General features: G+C 37.8%; 2 protein-coding genes across 16 annotated transcripts; one reads left to right on the top strand and one right to left on the bottom strand.

Annotated features, from left to right (window-relative positions):
• The first annotated feature begins 107 nt into the window (after positions 1 to 107).
• On the top strand, positions 108 to 2,168 carry Gfzf (GST-containing FLYWCH zinc-finger protein). The gene is made up of 6 exons (XM_076440648.1): positions 108 to 468; positions 554 to 688; positions 764 to 822; positions 1,079 to 1,220; positions 1,371 to 1,488; positions 1,749 to 2,168. The coding sequence occupies exons 1-6, from the start codon at positions 268 to 270 to the stop codon at positions 1,988 to 1,990; spliced, it is 897 nt and encodes a 298-aa protein (XP_076296763.1). The 5' UTR covers positions 108 to 267; the 3' UTR covers positions 1,991 to 2,168.
• Positions 2,169 to 5,266: 3,098 nt separating this feature from the next.
• On the bottom strand, positions 5,267 to 23,733 carry LOC143216960 (solute carrier family 35 member F3). Of its 15 annotated transcripts, none has more exons than XM_076440580.1 (13): positions 22,432 to 23,733; positions 22,173 to 22,364; positions 21,002 to 21,153; positions 18,703 to 18,944; positions 18,463 to 18,612; positions 17,860 to 18,207; positions 17,665 to 17,793; positions 16,990 to 17,179; positions 16,836 to 16,925; positions 16,620 to 16,749; positions 13,651 to 13,680; positions 10,508 to 10,926; positions 5,267 to 6,532 (listed from the first exon to the last, which is right to left on the bottom strand). In XM_076440580.1, exons 2-12 carry the CDS (start codon positions 22,235 to 22,237, stop codon positions 10,512 to 10,514), a joined length of 1,941 nt encoding a protein of 646 aa, XP_076296695.1. In that variant the 5' UTR covers positions 22,238 to 22,364; positions 22,432 to 23,733; the 3' UTR covers positions 5,267 to 6,532; positions 10,508 to 10,511. The 15 variants fall into 15 exon arrangements, 14 of the variants coding, with proteins under 14 accessions (XP_076296695.1, XP_076296696.1, XP_076296694.1 ...); XM_076440581.1 differs by having other exon boundaries at positions 22,173 to 22,352; XM_076440579.1 differs by having other exon boundaries at positions 22,173 to 22,337.
• Between the last annotated feature and the right edge of the window lie 137 nt (positions 23,734 to 23,870).

The raw sequence follows: 23,870 nt of genomic DNA, 5'->3' as shown, positions 1-23,870 counted from the left end.
ATACAATTTGCAATTATTATTTGTATTAACAAATAATAAATTAAATTGTATTTTCATTCATTAATCCGCCCCCTCCGGACGAGAGTCCGACCACTGGCGGTATACCTGAAAAGGTTGCTATATGTATACATGCTGCCGAATAATGCAAATTACGCCTCGCAAACGTAAAAATGGGACTTTTTGAGGGCCATCGCGGCCTTAGATCTTATCTAGCGCTTGTGTCTACTGGAAAACCTTATCTTCGCATAGAAAACTACATTTTATGCTATGCCGCGCCTATACTGTATACATGCACTCTGCATTGAAATTGAGGCCACAAGCCTTGAGGTTTTACTGGGTTTTACCAAAGTGAAAGGAACTTCGGAAAATGTAACCGGTACGTGGATGCCGCATTCTCAGTCCTCAGTCTTGCTGGGAACATTACACAGGTTTTTCCTAGTCGAATACAATAAAGTCCTCGTATTTCAAGTAAGCATTAATATATGTATAAAGTTTCTGTCGCGTTCGATTTCGCGCTGATACATATACATATTCTAATTTCAACTTACAACAGATGAAGCTTTATTCCGTTTCTGATGGACCACCGTCCCTAGCATGTCGCCAAGCATTGAAAGCTCTGGGCATCGATTATGAATTGGTGGACGTTGATTTCGGCAAAGGCGAACACATGACAAAGGAGTACGAGAAAGTATGTATCCATCGTACGATTAAAAATCTCCAGTTTCAATAAACACGAACGATCATTTCTTGGATTCTTTTACAGTTAAATCCGCAAAAGGAAATACCTGTTTTGGTCGACGGTGACTTGGTAATGGGAGAAAGGTATTTTTCTATAGAAAATATGCTACTCCATCGACATAGTAATCGTACAATGTTATCAGTAAGATAATCAGGATATAATAATGCTATTTTATAAAATTGCTGTGGGAGTAGTTCACCAATTTATATTCGTGTCATATTATTTAAAACTGTGATTTTTCTATGTTGGAGATTATTTTGAGAAAATTGTTTTTGTTTCTCTGGCACTCGGCACGTCAAAATTAATGTTATGCAAATTCTTTTTGCATGGGCGCATCAGCAATGCTATTCTGCAATATTTGGGCGACAAGTACGATAAAGATGGGAAACTGTACCCAAAAGATGCAAAGGCAAGAGCGACTGTCAATCATCGTTTGTGCTTCAATCTGGCCATGTATTATCGCAACATTTCCGAGTACGTGGTACGTACACGTGTCTGGAATAAACATAAATATAAATATACACTAGTTCTCTACCTGCCTTGTTTATAATAAGGCAGAGATTTCATCGTACTCGATTCAGCGAGTATTTCATCTTGTGCAAATGTTATTCTTATTAAACATTGTTCACAGATGGCTCCCATATTTTTCGATTATGAAAGAACTCCCTTAGGACTGAAGAAAATGACGATTGCTTTAGACGTTTTCGAAACGTATCTGAAACGTGAAAACTCCGAATATGCTGCAGGAAGTGAGTTTCTCTATACATTGGGTTGGCAATAAAGTAATTTCGGTATTCGAAGGTGAAATAAAAGCGAATTTCCTTATCCAAGCGACGAACTTTAAGCAATAAAATATTTTCTTATTTATTCTTTTTGGCAGAAGATCATCGAACAAAAGGGAAAATATCTTATTCATTAAAGTTCATTGCTTGAATGACAAAAATTGGATTGAAATTACTTTCTTGCTGTTGCAACACTTCTTTCTGCTAACAAATAATCCCTTTGACAGACACGTTGACCATCGCCGATTTCCCACTGTTCACCGCCACCCTGTGTCTCGAGGCAATCGATTTCAAACTGAACCAGTGGCCCCACGTACAGAAATGGTACAACAATTTTAAAAGAAAACATCCGGAGTTATGGGAAGTCGTTAAGAAAGGCATGGAAGAAATTCAACACTTCGAGAAAAATCCACCATGCTTGTCTGACATGGAACATCCGATTCATCCAGTTCGCAAAAGCAACGCGTGAAGTCGGTCAATGTTTCACATAAAATGATTTCCTACGTACGATCATACTTTCTCTGTCATAAAATTGAAAATATATACACATATGTACCTTGATGTCGCGGCATTCTCAATTTTTCAGTCGTGTATACTCAAACGTTGAAACTGAAACAACAAATAAAATGAAATATGAATGAAGATAACGGTGAATGTTTTACATAAAATTATACCTTGATATTGCAGCATACTCCGATTCTCATTCACGCACTCAAGTGTTTACACTGCAAAAACAAATGAAATAAAGTGTGCACGAAATTATAAAAAAATGAATATTACTTATTTTGTATAATATAAGTTATATTATATAATAGAATATTAACTTATAAGTCACCTAGTCTGGATAAAAATTCATTTCAAGTGCTACGAGTTTCGGTTATCACTGTATTGATTCAAAAACCGTTTAAACAAACATTAAAGTGCATAAAATCTACAATCTGACGATCATCGGAAAATGTTTCAATAACATAATAACTATAGGGGTGTGCGAGAACCCGAAATATCGGGCAGAGTCGAGTCAGGTTCCCGAAAATTTCGAGATTCCCCAAATACATAATTAATAAGTTTCCCGAAAACTTCGAGATTCCCGAAGGAATCGGATTTTCCGAAAATTTCGAGAATATGACATATGACACTCTTGAAAAGAATTCGTGATGTGAACAGCATTCTCTCAATCAAAAGAATCTTATACATATATTCATAAATATATGTATATAATGAATAAATTATTTCGAGTATCCCTACTTTTTGCCTAGTAAAATTTTCGGGTATCCGTTCCGATCCGGAAAAAATTTCGGGTTCTCGCACACCCCTGGTGATAACAAGATACTAAATAAATAATCAATAAGAACAAGGGGGTACTGATGATTATCAGCGATTATTATTACCTTATTTTAATTACACTTTGAAATTGAATCCCAAAGTCAACAAAGTCTGTCGCTGTTAACGCGATATCTTTATACTTCTAGAAAGAGGAGTGAACAAGTGTATCAGGAAACGCACGGTTCGTTCGACTCCTCTTTGGAAATTATAAAAAGATTTGACAATGTGTGCACGGGGGCACGATGAGCAGCGTTTGACACAGGTACACGATGAACGAAAATCGACTCTAGGTGTGTAATTGACTCGCGAGATTGTTAAACGTATACTTGGTGGTAGAAATACAGTGAGAAGATGAATTCCCGTTTTATAATCTGCGATATGAACAGTTCGAACAATCGAAGTCTAACAGCATAGAAAAGATCGGTAGGCAGTTCCAAGCATTGACACCCGCACCTGAGATCTGAAACTGTACAAGAACGTTCTATCGTGAAGCATCTCTCGTATCCGAACACCCTTTCTTCACCTTCGAAACGATATCGTATAAAAATTTGAAAAGATCGTCGACAGCTCGAAATTCACCTTCGAATTTCCTTCCCTTATCAGAGACAGAGGAGGACTAGTTCGGTAAGTAGACAGTGGATTTTTATGCAAAATAAAAATTGTCTACCTGAATTGCAACAAACTTGAAATTTACAATCTTCAAGCTCGAGATTTGTTTCGAAGTTATTAAATTATTCTAACTAATCCGAACGTTCGAAAACGAAGCCGTCTCTTCTCTGAAGTATACAAAAAATGTCAAAATTGTTTTATAAAATTCGCAAAATAGTCTCACACATTTCAAAAAGAGCCGCATAAAAATATACATATGAAACGATATGGAGAGCTGATTCGATTCTCAAAAAAGGATTCGAAAAATCGGCCTCAGAATGCACGTTTTGAATATATCAACATGGAAGTAAAAATAATACCGTACTTATAATTGTGTACTCGGTATTCGATTTTTCCTAACGTCTGCGGTCTAAACGCGACTCGGTATGGAATTCTACGCGAGTTAAGAACATTTTTAGCAGCTGGTAAAGTACTGGACGTGAGAATGTTTAAACAAACGGTCAGTCTTCACGGTCTCTATTTGCATAAAGACGCATTGTATTGATTGTTCTGTTATCGGAACACCTTTGTTTCTCTATAGACTCGGATACGAGAGGCTCTATCGTATACGAACGAATTTGTTGAAGTTCTACACACGCTCCTCGAAAGTAAATCGTTCAACAATAATTTACATATTCCCCGTAGGAACAATTTCTTCTACCAAGTATACAAGTCGGCGAAGACGTGTCCGGATGTCACGCAATCAGGAAATTCGTAACTTAATTACGACTATCGACGGTAACAATTGCGCTCGGTACAATTATATGCGTAATACAAGAACACCAGAAGTAATTCTATCCTCCTCTCAACCTATAGTTTAAATATTCACAGAAATATAGCTCCGCTACCATTCAAAAGATTATCTAGAATAGTTATTGCGTGTCGCATGTGCGATAGCGTCTCGAACAACTCTCGCCTTGACTCTTTTTATCGAGCCATTCTCCATCAGCTGTAATTTAGCATCTAATTCGTAACAGAACTTAGTGCAGTTTGCACCGATTTGTAAGATTTGAATCACTTTAAAAATAATATCAGAACGGGAAACAGATTTTTGCGAGATAATTGCGAGCAATTTTCGAGACCCTACTGTACATGAATTTTTACAATGCTTGCGTTCGAAGACACGCTACCGCTCGAGAATATTTAATCGTTTATAATTTACAATATTCATATATATACTCGAGGAGAATGTAAACAAGTTATTCATTAAAAGGATAAAATATTTTCGAGCGATATTGTGTCCGATCGCTAACCCTGCGTTACTCGTGTAAAGAATGTCAATTTTATTTGTTTCAAATGAACTGAAATGAACCATTTAATTAGACTGCGCAAATTTCAAGAAAGTGCGAACAAATAAAATCTTATTCTCAATGGTAATATTAAATTTTGTGGAATTTTTTATGCATAAACACATAAAGATCCGCAGTCCACATTTAATGAAATATCTCGAATAAAATAAATACGAACGAGCAACGCAGAATTGATTTGAACAATCTGTTACGCTATTACGTATAGCATTAGTTAATTGAAAAATATACGTGTTAAAGTGTCGATATTTTATTAAACGCTGAAGTAAAACGAATGATAGTGAAGATTCATATTTTTACAGCAATCGAGAATCTAAAAACAGGCTCGAACAACTTTGCCTGTGAAACTGCCCCCATAAAACATAGTAACAGCGAGTGAACCCCTGTCCGGGCGTGAGTTGCACGAGCCTGATTCTAAAGATATGTTTAATGTTAATAGGAGTAAAAGATTTAATCTCTACTTGCACGTGAGCTTCTTCGACTCGAACTCTCTCGACGGATATAGTCGCGTGATTTTTATTGTACAGTACGTCGCCGCTTTGCAATGTATTTCGAGAGATAGAGAGCAATTACTTTGATCGAAATTGTAAGTCTGAAAAGTTCGTAACAATCGCGTTAACACTTTACCTATTAGCAACTGTGCCACTACCTCTAGCAAGAAATACGTCATTGATCGAACCAAGCGTCTGTTATCAAAATTACTCGCTAAGTTACGGAAAGATTCGCGCTAAAAAAAAGATTCTTATCAAAAGAGATCGTTCTCTTTCATTATCGATGGTAATTTTTGTCATATAGTGTTGTTCGGACAGTCTCTGCCGGGGGTAATAGATCATGTTACAAGAAACAACTTGCGGTTGACGAATTGTTAACGCATTTAACGCTAGGTCTACTGTACATTCGAAGTTTGTAATTGCCGACAGTAATGTTTTAAAAGAGATTGAGAACGCTGTAACTGCTCGGTACGTATATGTATCGTTAAAAAGATTATAATTAGATGTAGCTTTAACACTGGAAATACCAAGAGATCGAACTGACAGGGATCGATCGTACATATAAATTATAATAACGCATCTGTTAAGATCTCGATCGACTTTCTCAAGTGGTCTGTATACGAACGAATTGATCTACCGAATAAAAATCTATAGAAGTACATTTGCAGGTTTGATCGTCGTGAGACTAGAGATTTGAAATGTGTCATTTGGACTTCTCTGGTAGTCTAGTGTTAATGAGAGTTTTTAAAAACGAGTCGCCTGAACTGCTCGGTACTTATGTGTATCGTTAAAAATATAATACTATTATTATGTATATATACGTATAATATAGTTTTCGTTAAGAATACATTGTATAGTAAAGTGTTAACGCACGACTGGAAAAATCGAAAATACCGACAGCAGTGTTGGAAGTGAAATGATCATGTTTCATTCATTGTGAGAGATTGTATATGTGTCCAGAAGACATGAATCTATAATAGAACGAACATGTGAAGCGACGCGATCAAGATTTCGATGATTCTACGGTCGTATTGACGTCTCTTCTCGCTGGTCTCGCTGATCTTCCATTCGTTTTGGCATTTTCTATTTTGCATAGCTACTGTCTGAATAGTCCACCGGTCACTTAGTCACCTAACTCTTCCCGATGGTGAACGAAGATGGGATTTTATGTAACCGGTCCGATAATCGATCACGTCGCGTTGGGTACCACCCGATACACCGTGTCCGTGTCTTCTGCTCCATCTGCAATTAGATCTCAGGTCGATTATGCTATCCGAACGTGCCACTGTGGGGAGTCTTCGCTGCATGCAAATAATCACATTGCTTCACAGTTCAATCGGGAAACCCCTTGATACCTGAGGGGTCCCTTTCGGAAACAGTCTCGGAAATTCGCGGACCGTATTTTTTTAAATATTCTTCGGAACGCAACTTTTCATTTTAACCCTTAACACTCGAATGGTGACTCTGAGGCGCCACTAAAAATTGCTGTAGCATATTATTCAAAATATTGTTTACATTATTAAATGCAGTAAATCCTCTATAAACGCAAAATGGCTGAACACGATAAACGCAAAAAATCTGATCTCGGTTCGAGCATATCGGTGTGAACCGCTACTAACGCGACGCGGAGAGTCGCAGTCGTCGGCACAGTAACATCGATATTAAATCTTTTTTATTATTACTTATTTTTTTATGAAACTTTCACCAATATATTTGTGGCATTTTTCTGATTAAAATAAGACCAAACACGATATATTCTCAACTGTATTTAGTGGTTTAATTGAGGATGAACGTTTCGGACATTTTTGTGATAAATGCTTAAAATTCGCTGTCTACTAATCAATTACTAAACACTTAGGTATTGAATGAGGTATTATACCAATTTCATATCCATAAATTTTAAAAAATCATAAGGAATCGAAATATTCTAGGTCGGAAGAAATCTTTAATTTTCTGAATGCAAAGGGTTAAATGAAATTCTGCTTGGCACGAGCGTTCCTTTAAAAAGAAAATTCAAAAATATGTGTATCGGTAAGTGAATGACAGCCTGAAGTTGAATTTAGAATTATTTTTGCCTGGAGAACTAGAAAAACAATTTTTTTAAAAATAATTTTACGGTGACGAATAAAATGCTAAAAATTCGAGCAAGCTGTTTCAATATATTTTATGCAACAATCCGGAAATTTCGTGGACTGTTTCGACACGTAAATTGAACCATACTTGAACCAAAGGAAGACGATCAATTGTTGACTCGACTGAAATAGTATATTTCATTTTTCTCAGCGACTGGTTCTCTCTCTGATTCGAGTATAGTGCGACGAATAATATGACGAGACACAGAGCAGCATGACACCGGTCACAGTGCTTCATTCCAAGTACGTAATGTATAATAATTAATGTAAAATAATTGCTCGACACCCGAATAAGATATATATATATATGTATAGGTATACGTAACAGGAGAATATGCTAACGGACTTAATGATTAAACTACGATTAAACAGACGGTCAAGTTACATCGTTAAACAATTTCTAAAGTCATTCCTTAACGCAGGCATATTGTATATATATTATATATGTACTAGCCAGAACAAATGCATAATTAATATATATATATCACATAATATATACAGGGCGAACATTATAAAGCGTTACAGACGAATATCTCCAAAAATATTGATTATACGCAAAAATGTTTCAGATGAAAGTTGTTCAGTACCGAGGGGGACATCATGCAGCGGGGCTTTTATTTTTCTCGGTAGGCACTCCAAGGTGAGATGAAGGTCAACTTCCTTTTCTTAAATAGAATGCCCTATTTTTTATACCGTAGATCGATAGAGTACCAAATTCTGAGTATAAAAGTGTTGACCTTCATATGTCCTAAACCTAATAGTTAACGAGATATTATCCAAAGAAGAAAGAAAATTGTTTCGATAATATCTCGTTAACTATTCGATTTAGGACATATGGAGGTCAATACATTTTTACTCAGAATTCAATAGTCAATCGATTCGTGATACTGAAAGTAGGTGTTTCCATTTTAAAAAATCAAGGTGACCTTCACCTCACCTTGGAGTGTCCATCGGGAAAAATAAAAATCCCACCACATGATGTCCCCCTCGATACTGAACAACTTTCATCTTAAACATTTTTGCGTATAATCAATATTTTTGAAGATATTCGTCTGTAACGATTTATAATGTTCACCCTGTATGTATACATATAAAGGGTATCCGGTTACGTTAGAATCGGAAACGCAAGGTAGCACTAAAGATCAGCAAAATTGAATATTGGCGAATCTAAAACACAAGGGTAATACACATCTACTAAGAATATAATAATTGGGTACAATTTTAGAAGGACTCTTCTAGTTATGTACACTACTTCCGGTCGTCTTGTAAAAGCAATTCGTTTAAATTCACAACTCTCTTGCTACAACGTTCCGATACACTTTAATTCTTAATATATTCACAGTCAGTGATTAATATTCGAATACACTCTTGTTTTTTTATTATTTTTTTTGAAAAATGATTATATCAAATGAAAAATGATGTATCAAAATATTGCTGTTGCTTCTACAAGTGTAACTCGGTACGATCTACCGGTAGGGAATATCAAAGTTAATTACAACGTTACACATTTGTTTACCGATAAATAACGAACGTTACTAATATATATATGTACTTCTCGTATATTGCTCGATCGTATAAACACAGAGACTCAACCTAAACTCGGTATAACATGATCTCCACCATTACAAAACAGATCTTCAAGCTAACACACGATTATTTGTTACATCTATATATATATGGTAGAAAAACAAAGAAATTGTTTCGTGGGGAAAACTGACCTGGATCGAAGACATTGAAAGAGTCGCGAATTCGTAGCAACAAATTGGTACTAGGTGTACGCAGAAAAATTCGACCGAATCAGCATTTAATAGAAACTGTCAAATATCGAAACAGTAAGATATTGTCCCGCGAACAACATGTTATACTATTCTCGTTTCGATCTTGAGAAACAGCAATTTCTGATTGTCCTCGATTTTTCCGGAGGCGTTCGCGGCCCTCTTTGTCATTACAGAATTTTCACTGTTGAGGATCTCGCGCCGCAAGCCGTGTCCTTCTCGAATTTGCGAATACGGTGGGCGACTTCGTCATGGATCTGAAGACACATTGATAAATAATCAGACTGCGGATCTTTATGCATTTATAGCAAAATTGAGTAGGTAAAATTGAAAATTGTTGGAAAATTTTAAAAATTCAAGATGTCAAAATATGATTTCTCTTCTATTAAAATCATTAATGGGGTATTTTCGTTTCTAGGATTATAAGGGTGCGGGATGCTCCTTCTCATTTCTCGATAATGCAAAGATCGGGGTTTTCGATATAGCCAAAAGTGCAAGATAAAAGATCAATCTAAATATCCGCAGTTTACTAACAATATAATTAGTAGACAAAGCGAGTCGTCGGAATTTAAGCCAGTAGAAAGATCAGAAGAATTTAAGAAAGTCGACGCATTGTCCTCCGCCAATTAGACTGATCAAAGTCAGTCGTGGGCGACGCTGGCTCGCGGAACAGATGTTGCTGCTGCTCCTCTTCGGGAGGGAGAGAAACAGCCACTTCTCATTCCCTGCGCAAGAGAAGGAGAGAAGCAGCCATATTTGTTCCGGGAGCCAGCGTCGGCCAGGCCTTGATTAAAGGAAGAAAGACGTTTCTACTGGACTCCTGACCAGGGTACCATATTCTAGTTTGACCAGGCCCCTTACCCTTCCGCCCCTCGCCCAGCTGCGCAGCGAAGTCCGCCTTTGCTTCCCCCACTAACGCTGACGCGTACCACGTGGAGCAAGCCAACTTAGCTTACGCGTCAGCGTTAGTGGGGGAAGCAAAGGCGGGCTTCGCGGCACAGCTGGGCGAGGGGCGGAAGGGTAAGGGGCCTGGCGAGACTCGCATATGGCAACCCTGCTCCTGACTCTTGCAATTTTGATTTCGCACAGAGATCCGCAGTCTATTGATTACCAGAGCACCGTAAGACACCGCAGTGTCTTCCGACACGCCTGACAAGAAGATCCAGCTCGAAGAGGACAAGGCTCAGGAGCGGAGAGGCTGAACAGCGATTTCCGGGGATGCAACGGAACAGATTGCAACCGAATCGGGACTCGTCCGAGGACGGCGCGCGCCGTTGGTCTTCTATCTTGTCCTAAATGTACACTCATACCTTGTTATTGGGTCTGTAGGCCAGGAAGATGGGAACGTTGATGATTTTTCGTCGTGGTCGAGGTCGAGATCGCGATTGAGGTTGAGATCGGGGTCGAGATCGGGGTCGAGGTCGAGGTCGAGGTCGTGTACGAAATGGAACTAGGAACACGTCGAGGTTGGGGTTCGAAGTTGTTCTGTTGGGAGTTATTGTGCCTGTGCGTTAGGTTCGTGGTTGTCGTCGTCGTTGTCGTGGTCGTGGTCGGTTCACCTTGGCTCCCGTTACTCTGATTCCTGTTAATGTTGTTAATCGGTAGCAGCATTTGCCCATCACCATGAGCCGCAGGTACCCCGTAGCTTCTCAGACGATACTGACGTTGCTGCATCGAGGAACACCGGCTTCTAGCAACATTGCTCCTGTGCTGCTGGGTGCCCGTGGTACTGCGTATATCAACCCCATAAGTATCACCGTACTCCCCCATAAACAACCGGATTTTTTTTTTTAATGGTTGTTGTTGTTGTTGTGCGGCTTCGTACGTTTCGGCGGCGTCGTGAGCGAGGCGTTTAACTCTCGATTCTCTCTACCGTGCTCGTTTATCAGTGTACTGGCGACACGAATCTCGTTGCAAACAACATTCAACAACGCGAATCATCTGAAAGCCCTTTCTTTGATCCGTCGCACAGTGCTGCGATCAATGCTAATTAGCTGGACAAAACTAATAACGTAATTCCGTGAAAAATAGATGCTAGTCGTACGAAGTAATGTCTAACACTAAACTTTGTGCAATTTTGAATTTTTGTAGACAAATTTTATGAAAGCGGTGTCAATTAAATCTTATTTCCAGTGGCATTGGCCTTCGCAGATACAAAACTAATAAAAATCGTACCAAATTCTGTTCAATATCGTATTCTAATATTTCTTGACAATTTTTGCAGTCTAATAATAATTAAGCACACAAATGCGTCTTTAACACTAAACCTGCCAAGTAACTGGAACATGTTCCGTTATAAAAGTGATAAGATTGATTTTATTTAAACTTTGTGCGGCTTCTATTGTAATGCGTGCTTTACTAAAGATATCTATACAATCATTTCTTAGGAAATAATTTTTATTATTTCAATAATCGTAAAATAAAAAATCTGGAACCGGTCATTTTGACCGGTGGTGGTAGGTTCAGTGCTAGACAGTAAGAATATTAACATTTCTCTGTTGGTAGAACACCCAAAGTCTTTCTTTTTGTCGACAGAACTATGTGTAAGCATTTTGTTGTTGTCCATAAAAGCTGTTACATCTAATTAATATCAATCGATATTTTAAAAGTACAGTTTGTACTTACTTTTCTATATTCCAAAGTAAATTTTTGGAACGGAAACTAACGGCGAAAGTACGTTTTGTTGTCTTAATTAATTCCGTTAATTATATATGTTATGGATAGACTGGATCATTATGCAAAATAAAAATATTCTGCATTGATTGTGAGAAGCAGAAAGAAAATAAAAATTAATTTCATCCTCTGATGATTTTGTTACATTAAAAACAACGTTACAGTGTTCTTGAATTTTTCGAATCTATTACTGTTTTATATTTCACCCGATCAGTTTCTTCAAAAATGCATAAAGATCCGGAGTCTAGTAATTATGAATACCAATATTCAACAAGCTCAAAGTATGTATACAACCATCTTGATTGTATAAATATGTTTTGGAAAAATCATGTATGTGAAGAACAGTGAAGAAGCAGAATCTATGTATACGGGTTAATATTTCCAATATATGCGCACTTTGTATTAGTAATCATAAAGAAGGTTATGTCCAGCTAGCACCTCGAATCGCAGCATTGTGCGTCGCCTTGAGAAATCGGTTCCCAAGATTATAATTTCATTCTTCGCCCGCGGAATGGCAAATTTTAACATTTCTCACTGCGTTAACTGGGAAAGCTGTATAAACAATTAACTCTTACATAGAACGATTCTGTACACTCTCCCGAACAATATTATATATTTTTTTATCTCTACGAACAGTAGAATATATATTTGAACACTTGAACACGCTCGAACAATGTTTCGAGTTTTATTTTAAAGGACAATTTTAACATTTTTTTTCTGCTTCAACTAGGACAGCTATAGGAACGACCCTCACGTAAAACGATTCTATGTACTCTCGCGGATACAATAAATTTTCTAAGACATTGTTCCTTTTCTCTTGAAAATAAAGGGTCTCGGGGAAAATCGAACTACATATGTACCACGCGGACAAGTTAGAACGCAGGATTCGTTTCGACTCGGCAAAATCAAAGTTTGTAGTTGTAAATTTAAAGAAAAAGTCAGGTGTGTGCGTAAGCAAGTGGAAGTCATGCTTTTTAATCAGCACGAGTCAAGCCGATGCGTTTTAGTTTCGTTCGTGTATCCACGCAAACACAGAATTCACACAGCAAAGTAGAAAACCATGCAGTTCTTCACATTTTCTCGTTCGTCGTTCATAAAAAATTCATCGCGAGACGCGTCGCAAAATTGCTCGAAAGAACCAGGGATCGAAAAAGCATTGAAGAACCTTTTTGAATAACAAAAATATTTTCTTAAAGGTATAAGCTTTAGATTGATCGGAAACCCTTTCTAATAAATGTTCTACAGCAACTAATTTCCAGCTTTCTTTAAAAATTCCACTGAAACGAAAAAAAATCGTGCAGAAATCAATTTTCAAAGTGTCGTTGCAAAGGAGAGACTTCAGTCTTCAAATCTAATGGAAGATTCATTCACGAAAAAAACGTTTCCCATGTTTTCAGAGACAGAAACATGTCTTCAGTTTTCCACCTGTCGCGTCGTGCGGAATTGGCCTAGGCAAAAATGATGATCGTTGGTAAAAGTAGGAGCTTCAAGCTTTAAAATGACACTAGGTGTACTGTCATACTAATTGTTCCAACGAAATCATCGCGGTTTAAACATGGACGATTTCTCGAGACTGAGAAAAGTGTTCAAATACTTTTTGGATCCACTGTGTCTATACGTATCTTTTTTCGGATCGTACAAAATCATATAAAAAAAAAGAAAGATTATTATAGTTGGGCAATCGATGCATATATGCCAGTTGGAATATTCTTTCTCGAGACTAGGGTAACGGATGAATTTTTTACGCGACCAACAAGAGGATGGCGATGTATTCTCTTACCTCGAATTGTGACTCATGAGGACTATGTTTCTGTAACAGCATATAATGCATCCTGATTGTTGGGAAGCGAGTGATGGAGTGTTGACGTCGATCCACACACAACACAATAAGCAGCTCAAGCAATTTTGTTAATCTCTCGTTTATTTCAATGGTTTTGCGAACTCGGTACTCGAACAATTCAATCTCGAATGCGACTACTTCCCTGTAGACTCTACGTTACTCGCATAAATTTTTAGCTCGGAGTTAACTAGTCCAAATTTCCCGTCAATTTCCAATGTTTCCGAGCTATAGCAGAATTCGAAAGAGAATTTCAGTGGTTTCCGGAAAAATTCATTCAGTCTCGAAGCTCGAGGATGCTGCCAAGAGTTTGATCGAAATGATCTCTCGGTGTGGATTCATCGATCTAACGAACGTGATTATGTTCAAAGACTTGTGTAATTTTCACTGTTCGCTCGTTAGCATCGGGACACTTGTTCACACTCTTTCCAGGAAATTTTTCAGCAGATTTTTGGCACGTAAACAACAAGTCGCTACTTTGGAAGAAAACCGGCATAACTCAAAAAACTGCGATTGTTCGCTTATTAATTCGCATATCCGGCCACTAGAGTGTAGTTGAAGTTTTTTTTTTAAAGAAAAGTGTCGCATGTCTAAATAAACCACGGTGTAAACCATTTTGGTTAGAAGAAAATAAACTATTTATACAAAAGTTATGTACCTGTAAATATGTCCTTTAAACAAAGTAGAAGATATTGCCGATGTGATTTTATGGAGATAAGTGACATTTAGTTGAACTTTGGTTAAAAATTAGTGGTTTTCGAGTTGTGCCGGTTTTCTTCCGAAGCTCAAAGTAGCGAAGTGTCCTGATTCTTGCGAGCAGTAATGTATGTTTACTATTCGCAGTTGCCTTCTTAACTATACATTATTATTACATTGACAGGTATATCACTGCTTTATACCCCATACTATATGTTTTTTGCCATTTTGTTTCACCTATTCGATCGATTAACAATTAACACACTTAACTTAACACGTATAAAAAAGAATAATGTGCAATAAAGTATTGAAATAATGTTTCTCGACCGTGATTGAAAATATGTTTTACATCGTAGACGTTGAAAATTATCGATTGGAAGAATATGCAATGACAATATCAAATGTGAACAGTTTTCCTAGACGAAACTCGTGGGAGAACGTTGCCTAGATTCGTTTATAGTTTATAATTTATTTCGTGATCCTAGTAAATAACATGTCGTTTAATTAGCTTCTAGACTCGGTAAAGACCTACATAGTAGAACTTTTCAATGTACTCTCGCTAACTTTTTTTTCTGTTAAATTCGAAACTCTATTCAGTACTGATTTAGCTATACTTTAAACTTCTTGCATATTCCAGGCATCCTGTAAAACAATACGAATGCTGGTGTTTTATTTTAGCGACCTAGGGAACACACACGAAGTATCACTAAATGCGAAACAAAATTTCTACAGTCTGCTTTGTAACACACCTTCTATGCAACTAAAGTAGAAAAACTTGAAATAAACTGCGACCGGTTGGGTTGCCACCTTTTTCGCAATCGCTGATGCAAAATTAATCGATCAAAGGATTCATTAGTTAAAAGATCAACCAGCCAAAGCACCAACTCTGCGCCACATGATAAAAATAATAATCGGAGAGAACATCAGAAAAGTGACAACCACAAGCCACATTATTTTTCTGTACTTCAAAGCGAGAAGCAACCCCACCTATGATCCTGATTCCTCAATTCTTTTTATTCACCTAAACAATTTCAAATCGAGTAAGAAAAAATAGAGAGCAATATATATTTTCTAAAGAGTGTTTAGTTCACGCTAAAACGTGCTTGCAATCTCAGAGAGCATCTTTGTATTCATGTTACAAACTCTTCTGTAAATTGAAGGGACTCCAAAGAAGTTAGTAAATGATATATGTACAGGTTCTAGGATTTATATATGTACATTTGTGGAGAATCTTTCGTGTATCAAGCATATACTACGTCGGTGAGCTACACAGTAGTTCTAATTTAGTGCAAAACAAGATAAATAGTAGTTCAATAATCTTGCAAAAGTAGAAAGAAGAAAGTATAAATGTAAATAGAGATTCGTGTAAATATATATATATAAATATATTGTGCAGCATCTAGAAGAATGTGTCCGAGTGCTTTGCTTTCAACTTACGAAGAGAGAACATTAAGAAAAGTTATAGTATCTCGAAGATGATATACAACGAAGAATATAGAAAATCGTTTAATATTTCGAATATTCATTTCGAGAATAGTTATCCCCAAGATACCATGTTTACACCTTTCTTAATCCGAGCTGAAAGTTTCTGAAAATCTCTCGATATTGATTCTAGACATTGGCTCGGAATTTCAAGTGCAATGCAGATGTCCCAGTATACTCATTCTGGATACCCACCCTTTATGTAGATATACGTACACACATGCGTTTAAAACCAGCTATCTGATATCTCTTTTACTCGTGGAAACTGAAAATTATTTCAAGTCTACGAATACATTCCATAAACTAGTACTAACAAATACGATAATAATAATCAAAATTTCTCTCTGCGAATTCTCTAATCTACTAGATATTCCATCTAAACGCCTAAATCTATATGAATATCTGAATAATGTTTAATACTATTTTTGTCTCGGTGTAACGATGTGTTCCCTGGTCTGTGCATTTTCATATAATACGAAGAAAAACGAGTTTCCGTATTTCCAGTTTCTGAACATAGAAGGGACATGTCCGCGACCGGTTTTAAACGCACGTTCAAGTGTATTATGTGCGCTCGCGTGCGTATTATGCGATCAGACGTCGCGTGTATGGTACGTAGTCAGAGATAAAACATTAGCAAACTTACTACGAAACTAAAGACTAAGAAAGAAATTAGGTTGAAGTTATAGAAAACATACCATAAATCATATTTGGAAAGTGTATTCGAAAAAACATACCGAAGCAATCTGGTTATATAGTCGGGCCAATTGTCCGGGAACATCACAAGGAAGAAGCCGACTGCTATGAAAATCATCCCCGCTAGTTTCATGCCCACGAAATTCGCTCCATACAAAACAACGTCCAACGCTGCAACATAGAGAGACGTCGATCAACATTTCACGTTTATAATTTGAAGTTTAGGTTTAACGTTAAAGTTAAACATTTTTACGTACCAGCAGACACAGGTACGGCTGTGATCAAACCCAGGGTGATGAACAGGTCGTATGTCAGAGCGACACTGAAGTTACCAAGCATGTTCGCGACTGTGGAAGGACAATAAATCGTTGTAAATATGTCAAACAAGTTAAAACGAATTTGGAGATGTACCTAAATGTAGAATGCTCGCTAGAAGCAATGCTGTCCATGGTAACCGCTCCCAGTATACGCTCTCGACCCCCGTGAAGTACAGAGCCAAACAAATTGGCCATAACAGCATCGCATTGCACAGTCCGATAAGCGAGAAGAACAGAGACATTTGTCCGAACGTTGTTTCTCCTATAACTTTCTTAAACAGCACCTGATCGAACATCGTTGAACATTCTCAAAATGGACCGTACGAGCGCGTCACAATAAAATAATGTACAGGGTGTCACAAAACTATATGTCGCGGACACCAGCGCGATTCTACATTCCCGATTTAGTCGAAAACGACATAAATAACGCGAAGAACAAGGTGAAAAGTCAAGGTCAATTTTGCGGGGGGTTCCTCATGTCATTTTTAGAATCGCGCTACGGTGTCCGCGACATATAATTTTGTGACACCCTGTGCATTTACAGCTTGAAATTTTTCCTATTCATTTTTCTCACAAATTCATGGAATCCGCAGCGCGTCAATAATCGCGGAAATGCAACTTAATTACCATAATACTGTGAACCCTTCGCACTCGAAGCAATTTTAATTCCAAAATCAAGAAATAATTAACATAATGGTACAGTTTCGACTTGCCTAAGAATCACCATTCGAGCGCAAAGGGTTGATAACGTCGTGACGTTGATGATTACCTTGTAAACAGCAGAACCAGCTGCTGCACACGTGGCTAGAACAACACCCCCCAAGGTTGGACTTCCGGTTATTCCGTCCATGTACGCTAAAAGTGCAATCCCAGTGTTGCACACGATTACCGCTACTATCTGTTATATAATATAGTTACATGATAGATTTCTATGGAACGGATCTCTGTGAACAACGATACTAACCCTTATACCGACGAACTGCTCGTGAAGAATAACCCACGACAATAAATAAACGCAGGACACGTTCGTCGCGAAAAGAGCCATCACGTCGGTAGCCAACAATATCCTGAGCGAGTAAATGTACATGTAATTGGTGACTACCCAGAGTCCACAGAACAGGCTACATCTTCTCAAAAAACGACCGCCGGTGAACCCTTTGTCGCGGAAGCCGCGCAAATTCTCCGCGATTATCTCCGATGGAGTGTTGCATTTGATTCTCGCTGCTTGGCAAATGAAATAAATCGGATAGTAGAGGATTTCCCAGTTCGTGCAGAACCACGTTGTGAAGAAGGGTGCGTTATACGGAACCTTCTGGAACATAGTGGAACGTTTAACGAATCGATCGGTGAGACGAGCGTTAACGAAACGAATTATTAACAGTAGAACTGCCGCAGTTCTAGTGTTAATAGACTGCGGATTTTATGCATTTATAGTAAAAACATTGTTGTACTATTTTGAATTTATTAAGATTATTTAGAAAAGAAGTCCTGTGTCTTGCGATTAATGTACATGATTTTTATTCCGCATATAAATCCGCAGTCTAATAATGAAAGTAAACGAACTCACATGCTGTTGATGCAGTCCCGTCACTGACGAATTCGAAGACGATAGATAACTGGGACTCTCGAGTTTGTAAAAATATAAATATTTAATGCAATGCGTCGCGCCGACCCAGCTCGCTGTCACGCATATGGTTACACACACTCCGAAATATATCTGTAATCGGTTGATTAAAATTTCGAAGCACAAGCCAGCAATCTTGAAGCATATTTCCGCAGGGGGTTAGTTAAGAAAAATCATATGAACCTTTTTGGCGGACTCGGCGCAACAGGATGCGTAGCAAGCTGAGAGGGAATTGGGCCTCTGTTGATAAGTGACAGAAGGCGGTGAGATGTGTTGCTGGACTTGTATTTGGCTGGCGGTGTGTCCCTGGTTGCCTCCAGCTCCTTCGGCGATTCCTCCGCTTCCGGTTGCCTCCATAGTACGACAGCTCGGAGCAGAATCGCCGCAGCCACCGGTGACGCTGCATCCTTGTTGTTGTTCGCATCCTAAACGATAGAACCGATTAGTCAGGATACGCGCAAGAGATCTCGCTATTAATAAAAAAATATAACGTCTTGAATATTGAATAAAATCGCTTTGTGGTACGGCTATAAATGATACAGTAAAAGAAACACAAGTAATCGACGCATTCAGTTTCGAACAATGAATGTTGAAAAGGCGCACGTACGTTTACGAACATAACACTCGACACGCTGAAAATGTAATGCTGTTATCCACTTCGTATTCTCACAGAGACTGTACACAGGATTTCGATTTCAAACAACAACGCGCAAGCGACACGTGATATTTACAGAAACTTACACAGGCATTGCGGATTCGCATTGTGGATGCAAACGTGGATCAACGAATGTGGCGAGAATATACTACGATGTTCAACAGGTAATGGAGATTGAAAAGTCTGAACACACTATGGTCGTTACTCTACTGCGAATGATCTACTACCCATAGGACATGACAAGGCACCGTATGCTATTCAACCACGTCAGTAAACTGCAAAAGCTAGTGCGAAACTGAACATTCACAACAGACTGGTAAATACACATCAAAGATCAAAATTAAAGGACCCTCGGATCTTGGATAACAATTTGCCAATATTCAGTCTCTTGTAACTTCGTGAAACAAAATCTGTACACGCACCTGGGCTTATTTCAAAGCCTGAAACTTTTACTTTCATTTCCCTAAGTTCTTTTCTTAGAGACGTCAAAGCTGAGGCGTCATGCGATTTTATTTTCACGGTGATAGAACAGAATGAACATCGATCATTTATCACTAGACTGCGGATTTGATGCAGACAGATTGAAAGAATCTAAGTAAATACACGAGTATACGCAATTTTGATTTTGTATGAGGATCCGCAGTCTAATGATCACCCTAGATTTAGCGGACCTTCGATTTTGATTGCTAATCTATAAGAAAAGCGATAATATAACACAACGTATTGTACAGTATATTACAATTGTAACAAATGAAGGAAATTCGAAGAATGAAATTTAATTCAATGAGCACTGTCGTTTAATCATTGAGTCCTGGCACGGGCACGGGCGGTCTGCGATGCGCTCGATCAAAGGCAAATGCAAAACTGCTGACACTTGACATCACCAGGGCTAAAATTGATAGCGAGAGATTACAATAGAGAGAATACGGCGTCGTATGCTTAGTATAATTACTAGACAGCGGATTTTATGCGTTTGTCGGGAAAACGAGTAGATCAAATGTTGCATCACTTTTAACTTCATTGAAATTATTGGGAAAAGAAATAAATATCTTTGCGGCTTTCTGTATCTTGAAATAAATGCGGACCGTTTTTACTTTGCATATAAATCCGCAGTCTAATAATTACTTGTATATCTGTCCAGTAAAAATACAGCGAAGTATTAGCAGGACTTTTTCAAGTATTGAAATAAACAGTTGACGACTTTTTAAAAAGAACTCTACGGTTCTCCGCTGCATTGTTACCTCCAAGCGTATACCTGAGTATACAAACGGGCTCACTCTATAATAGACCCACTCTGAAAAACAGAATCGAGTGACGGAAGATAAGAAACGTGCGCCTTTCCATTTCCTATATATCCATGGACTTTTTCTCCTTGAATGTCAGTGCTGTGCAGACAAGTCTACATATACAGAAGTGCTTAAGAAGATGCTGTGCTTGCTCAGTCTTTTGTGCGGTGATCATCTCCGATGTGCATTGTGTAATGGGACCTAATCTTGGAACAAGGTATGAATACTTTGAGGAATACTTGTGATTCAATCGTATCGAAAATGTTAATTATAAAATGAGCAGAGGCAATGCAGAGTATAACATTCGCTTAAATGTTCTTTGAAATCTAAGGGGGGAGCCTTGTGCGACAAGTTTGAACATTTCCTTGCTTGATAGTTGTTCAAGGTTCCCTCCTTGATGTTCCTTCGATTAAAAGGCGTGTATAATACTTGTATTTGTCTTTGATTGAAAGAAGCACGAGTACGAGAAGTATGTAAAATATTTGATTAGTTGAAATGCCAAGTATAATTCGTGTTTAAATAGTTATTGTCACATGCTTACCAGAATTGTCATGAGTAACTTGACCAATACTGCTTTGGGGACCATGGTTCTGCTGATTGTCACCAAGAATGATATTTGAAGTATGAGTTTGTTGAGGATGAAATATTGTTGGAATGTCCCCGACTCCTCTGCTACCCATGCTTAAGTTTGTTCTTTAAAAGATGTGGTAACATTTCTTTTCAGTATACTCGGGCAAATGTACGGCTTATCTCTACCTTACGCTGTGCAAAAGATCTTATAATACGGAAGAAATGTGCGTTGACATAACGTGTTGATAAAATGTTCCACAATTCAAACGGAGACATTTCTTTTGATAGAGCAGCATCGAAACAGATTTAACCATTACACACAAATGATCCATTGTACTACTCGAACCAGAAAATGATGCTCGAATAAAATAATCCTCGTGATTTGCCTAGCACTTTCTAGGGACAACGAAGCGTTATTTGAGCATACTCGAAAATCAGAAATAATTATGCTGCGTTATCTACGGGGTAATGAACATATTACACCAAGTACAGGGTGTCCGAGGTTTTCTCAATCGACAATAACTAAGGCAGATATGTTGGCTACTCCTAATTTAGACACCCTGCAATTCTAATAAATATCAATTGCTCAACTCTGCGACTATCTAGCCTTTACATATAAGCAGCTGCATTCGTCTCAGTAAAATCAGGCTATTCTGAGAATAGGAATGCATTTTCTTTCCCTCTGAACGTTGTGTTCCAATGTGTAAACGAGAGAAGAGTAAGCTGCTTTCCATGCAAAACAAAAGTTTTGTTGCTTCAATTGCGAGAACCACGAGTTCAACAACAACCGTGGACCATGGATACAGACCATGGAAGGGCGCAGATCTTGCGTCGCTACTCAATCCTGTTCTCAGAGTGGCCAATCTCTAAGTGTATCCCTGTTTACGATATTTTCTTTACTGAACTATAGTTGCAACGGTAAAAAGAACGACAAATACACCTGAAAAACAGACACACAACATTGTCAAAATGTTTGGCTTCTACGGTAAGTATGCTGGTCTGCAGACACCTGCCCATGACAACAATTCTCGTCGACGATCAACGTGATAAAGTGAGTTCTACTCGTAGATTCATTTTCGAAGTAAGCAAATTAAGTAACTAATTAAATCAGTATTATAATAATCTGTTGAACTTGTGTGTACCTTGACTTACCTTCCTTACATCTTTCGTCGAAGGTTACGACATGCTTCAGATTCGGTGTATTCATTGTTAACTGTTCACCGAGTTTTGCATCGCATGCACTGTCATAGCAAAATTTATTGTCGTTCGATCTCTATAGATTCCGATCGTTCACCACTGCATCGGTTCTGCAAGTTGGAAAGCTTGAAAGTTCACTGAAATGCGGTAGAATAATTGTCAATTATTAGAATATATCTGTATGACACTGTTAACACAAATTACCACTATCGAGATAAACACGGTAGACCATTGTCTCTTCACGTGTCGACGACAGTTTCGTTGGGACAGTCGGATTTCACGGGACACTACATTGTGTCGCGAGACACATTTCTCCGTGCGAGATTGATCTCGAGCACATTGGCGATTTTCTTAATTAATTCCCCGTGATTGAACGTGTAGCATGTTTCGCCATTGATTGCCAGTAAACTTCGTACTACCACCTTTTAGAACGCCCTAGTTGCGACTGCGCCCTATTTGTTTTCCACCTGCTCCGTTGTGTTCCAAAAGAGCGTTCAATATGTAAATTGATATTTAAATAACCCGAATACGTGCCTAAAAATACCGCAATTATATATTTAAAAATATTCAAAGCTCCTTTCCTACATCCCTTGTATGTATATATACCTTCTGTCCATTTTCCCACGAAGTCTCGTCGAATATTATCTTTCGAGCGAGAAAGTATATAGCGAAAATCAAACTTTCGAAATAGAGAAGAAATATTTGAAAAGTAATTGTTCGAATATATTTCAATTGACTTTTGTCGTTCATAATATTCGCGTTTCTGCTTTTATCGGCCGTCGATTAACAGCCGCAAAAGGGGTTGTACAAGTTAAATAGGAAGAAAGTAGGGATAAATCTATTACACGAGCTTAAGATGTTAGTGTACTTCAAGTACACACCAATTAGTATCCGACACTCTAATAAATTATTGACCCTCTTTCTTCGTTCCATTGTTTCACGATTCAAATAATTCGCCTGGAAATAACAACCGTTTGCGATCAAAAGAAAACCGTGATTTACATCTCTCAGAGATGCAGAGATAAAAATATGTATCCTCGTTTGCAGTGGCTGTACAAAGTATTCGTACACCTTTTAAAAACGAATAACTTTATTAAATTTGTACCCAACAGCTTGACTCTTTTTGAGATGTTAGAAGGATTAATTTACTAGCTAATATGTAAATAATTTTTTTAAAAATTGTTATTGGTCGCAATTGCGAAGGGAAAAGTAAAAGGCGCGATTTTTAAATTTTTTATCTGGGCATTGTAAGATGTAAAAATCTTTGAATTTAGTGTTCGCGAGATTCATTTCAATCGCATATTCTTACAATTGTTGCCATTTTCAATCAATTATATGTCACAACAAACTTGATCGATTTCAATGAAACTTTGTATGTAATTACATGTATATGACTTACTTCGACCTACCAAAGGCACCTTCTTCTAAATTTTCCTTACAGGCACAAATAAAAAATTTAAAACACGTGATCTTTACTTTTTTCTTCGCATTGGGGCCAATAACAATTGAAAAAGAAAATTATTTACATATTAGTTAGTAAACTAATCCTTCTAACCTCTGAAAAAAACTCAAACTTAAATATTGTTGAACGACGAGTACACTCTATTTCTAAAGAACTATTAGGGTGACAGAAAATAAGACCA

The sequence above is a fragment of the Lasioglossum baleicum genome, chromosome 16 (assembly GCF_051020765.1).
Source record: "Lasioglossum baleicum chromosome 16, iyLasBale1, whole genome shotgun sequence".
In the NCBI taxonomy this organism is placed as follows: domain Eukaryota; kingdom Metazoa; phylum Arthropoda; class Insecta; order Hymenoptera; family Halictidae; genus Lasioglossum; species Lasioglossum baleicum.
Note: the sequence above shows the minus strand (reverse complement) of the source record. Positions and strands in the feature narration are given on the sequence as shown.

Excerpts from the sequence above, each read along its gene's own strand:
- Gfzf (XM_076440648.1), top strand. The coding sequence starts at position 268 with ATGCCGCGCCTATACTGTATACATGCACTCTGCATTGAAATTGAGGCC. Across the intron at positions 1,221-1,370 it reads GCAACATTTCCGAGTACGTG|ATGGCTCCCATATTTTTCGA; the intron begins GTACGTACACGT and ends CATTGTTCACAG. Across the intron at positions 1,489-1,748 it reads CTCCGAATATGCTGCAGGAA|ACACGTTGACCATCGCCGAT; the intron begins GTGAGTTTCTCT and ends TCCCTTTGACAG.
- LOC143216960 (XM_076440580.1), bottom strand. The coding sequence starts at position 22,237 with ATGAATACACCGAATCTGAAGCATGTCGTAACCTTCGACGAAAGATGT. Across the intron at positions 17,180-17,664 it reads CTGGTTCTGCTGTTTACAAG|GTGCTGTTTAAGAAAGTTAT; the intron begins GTAATCATCAAC and ends ATGTTCGATCAG. Across the intron at positions 10,927-13,650 it reads CTCATGAGTCACAATTCGAG|TACCACGGGCACCCAGCAGC; the intron begins GTAAGAGAATAC and ends TGATATACGCAG.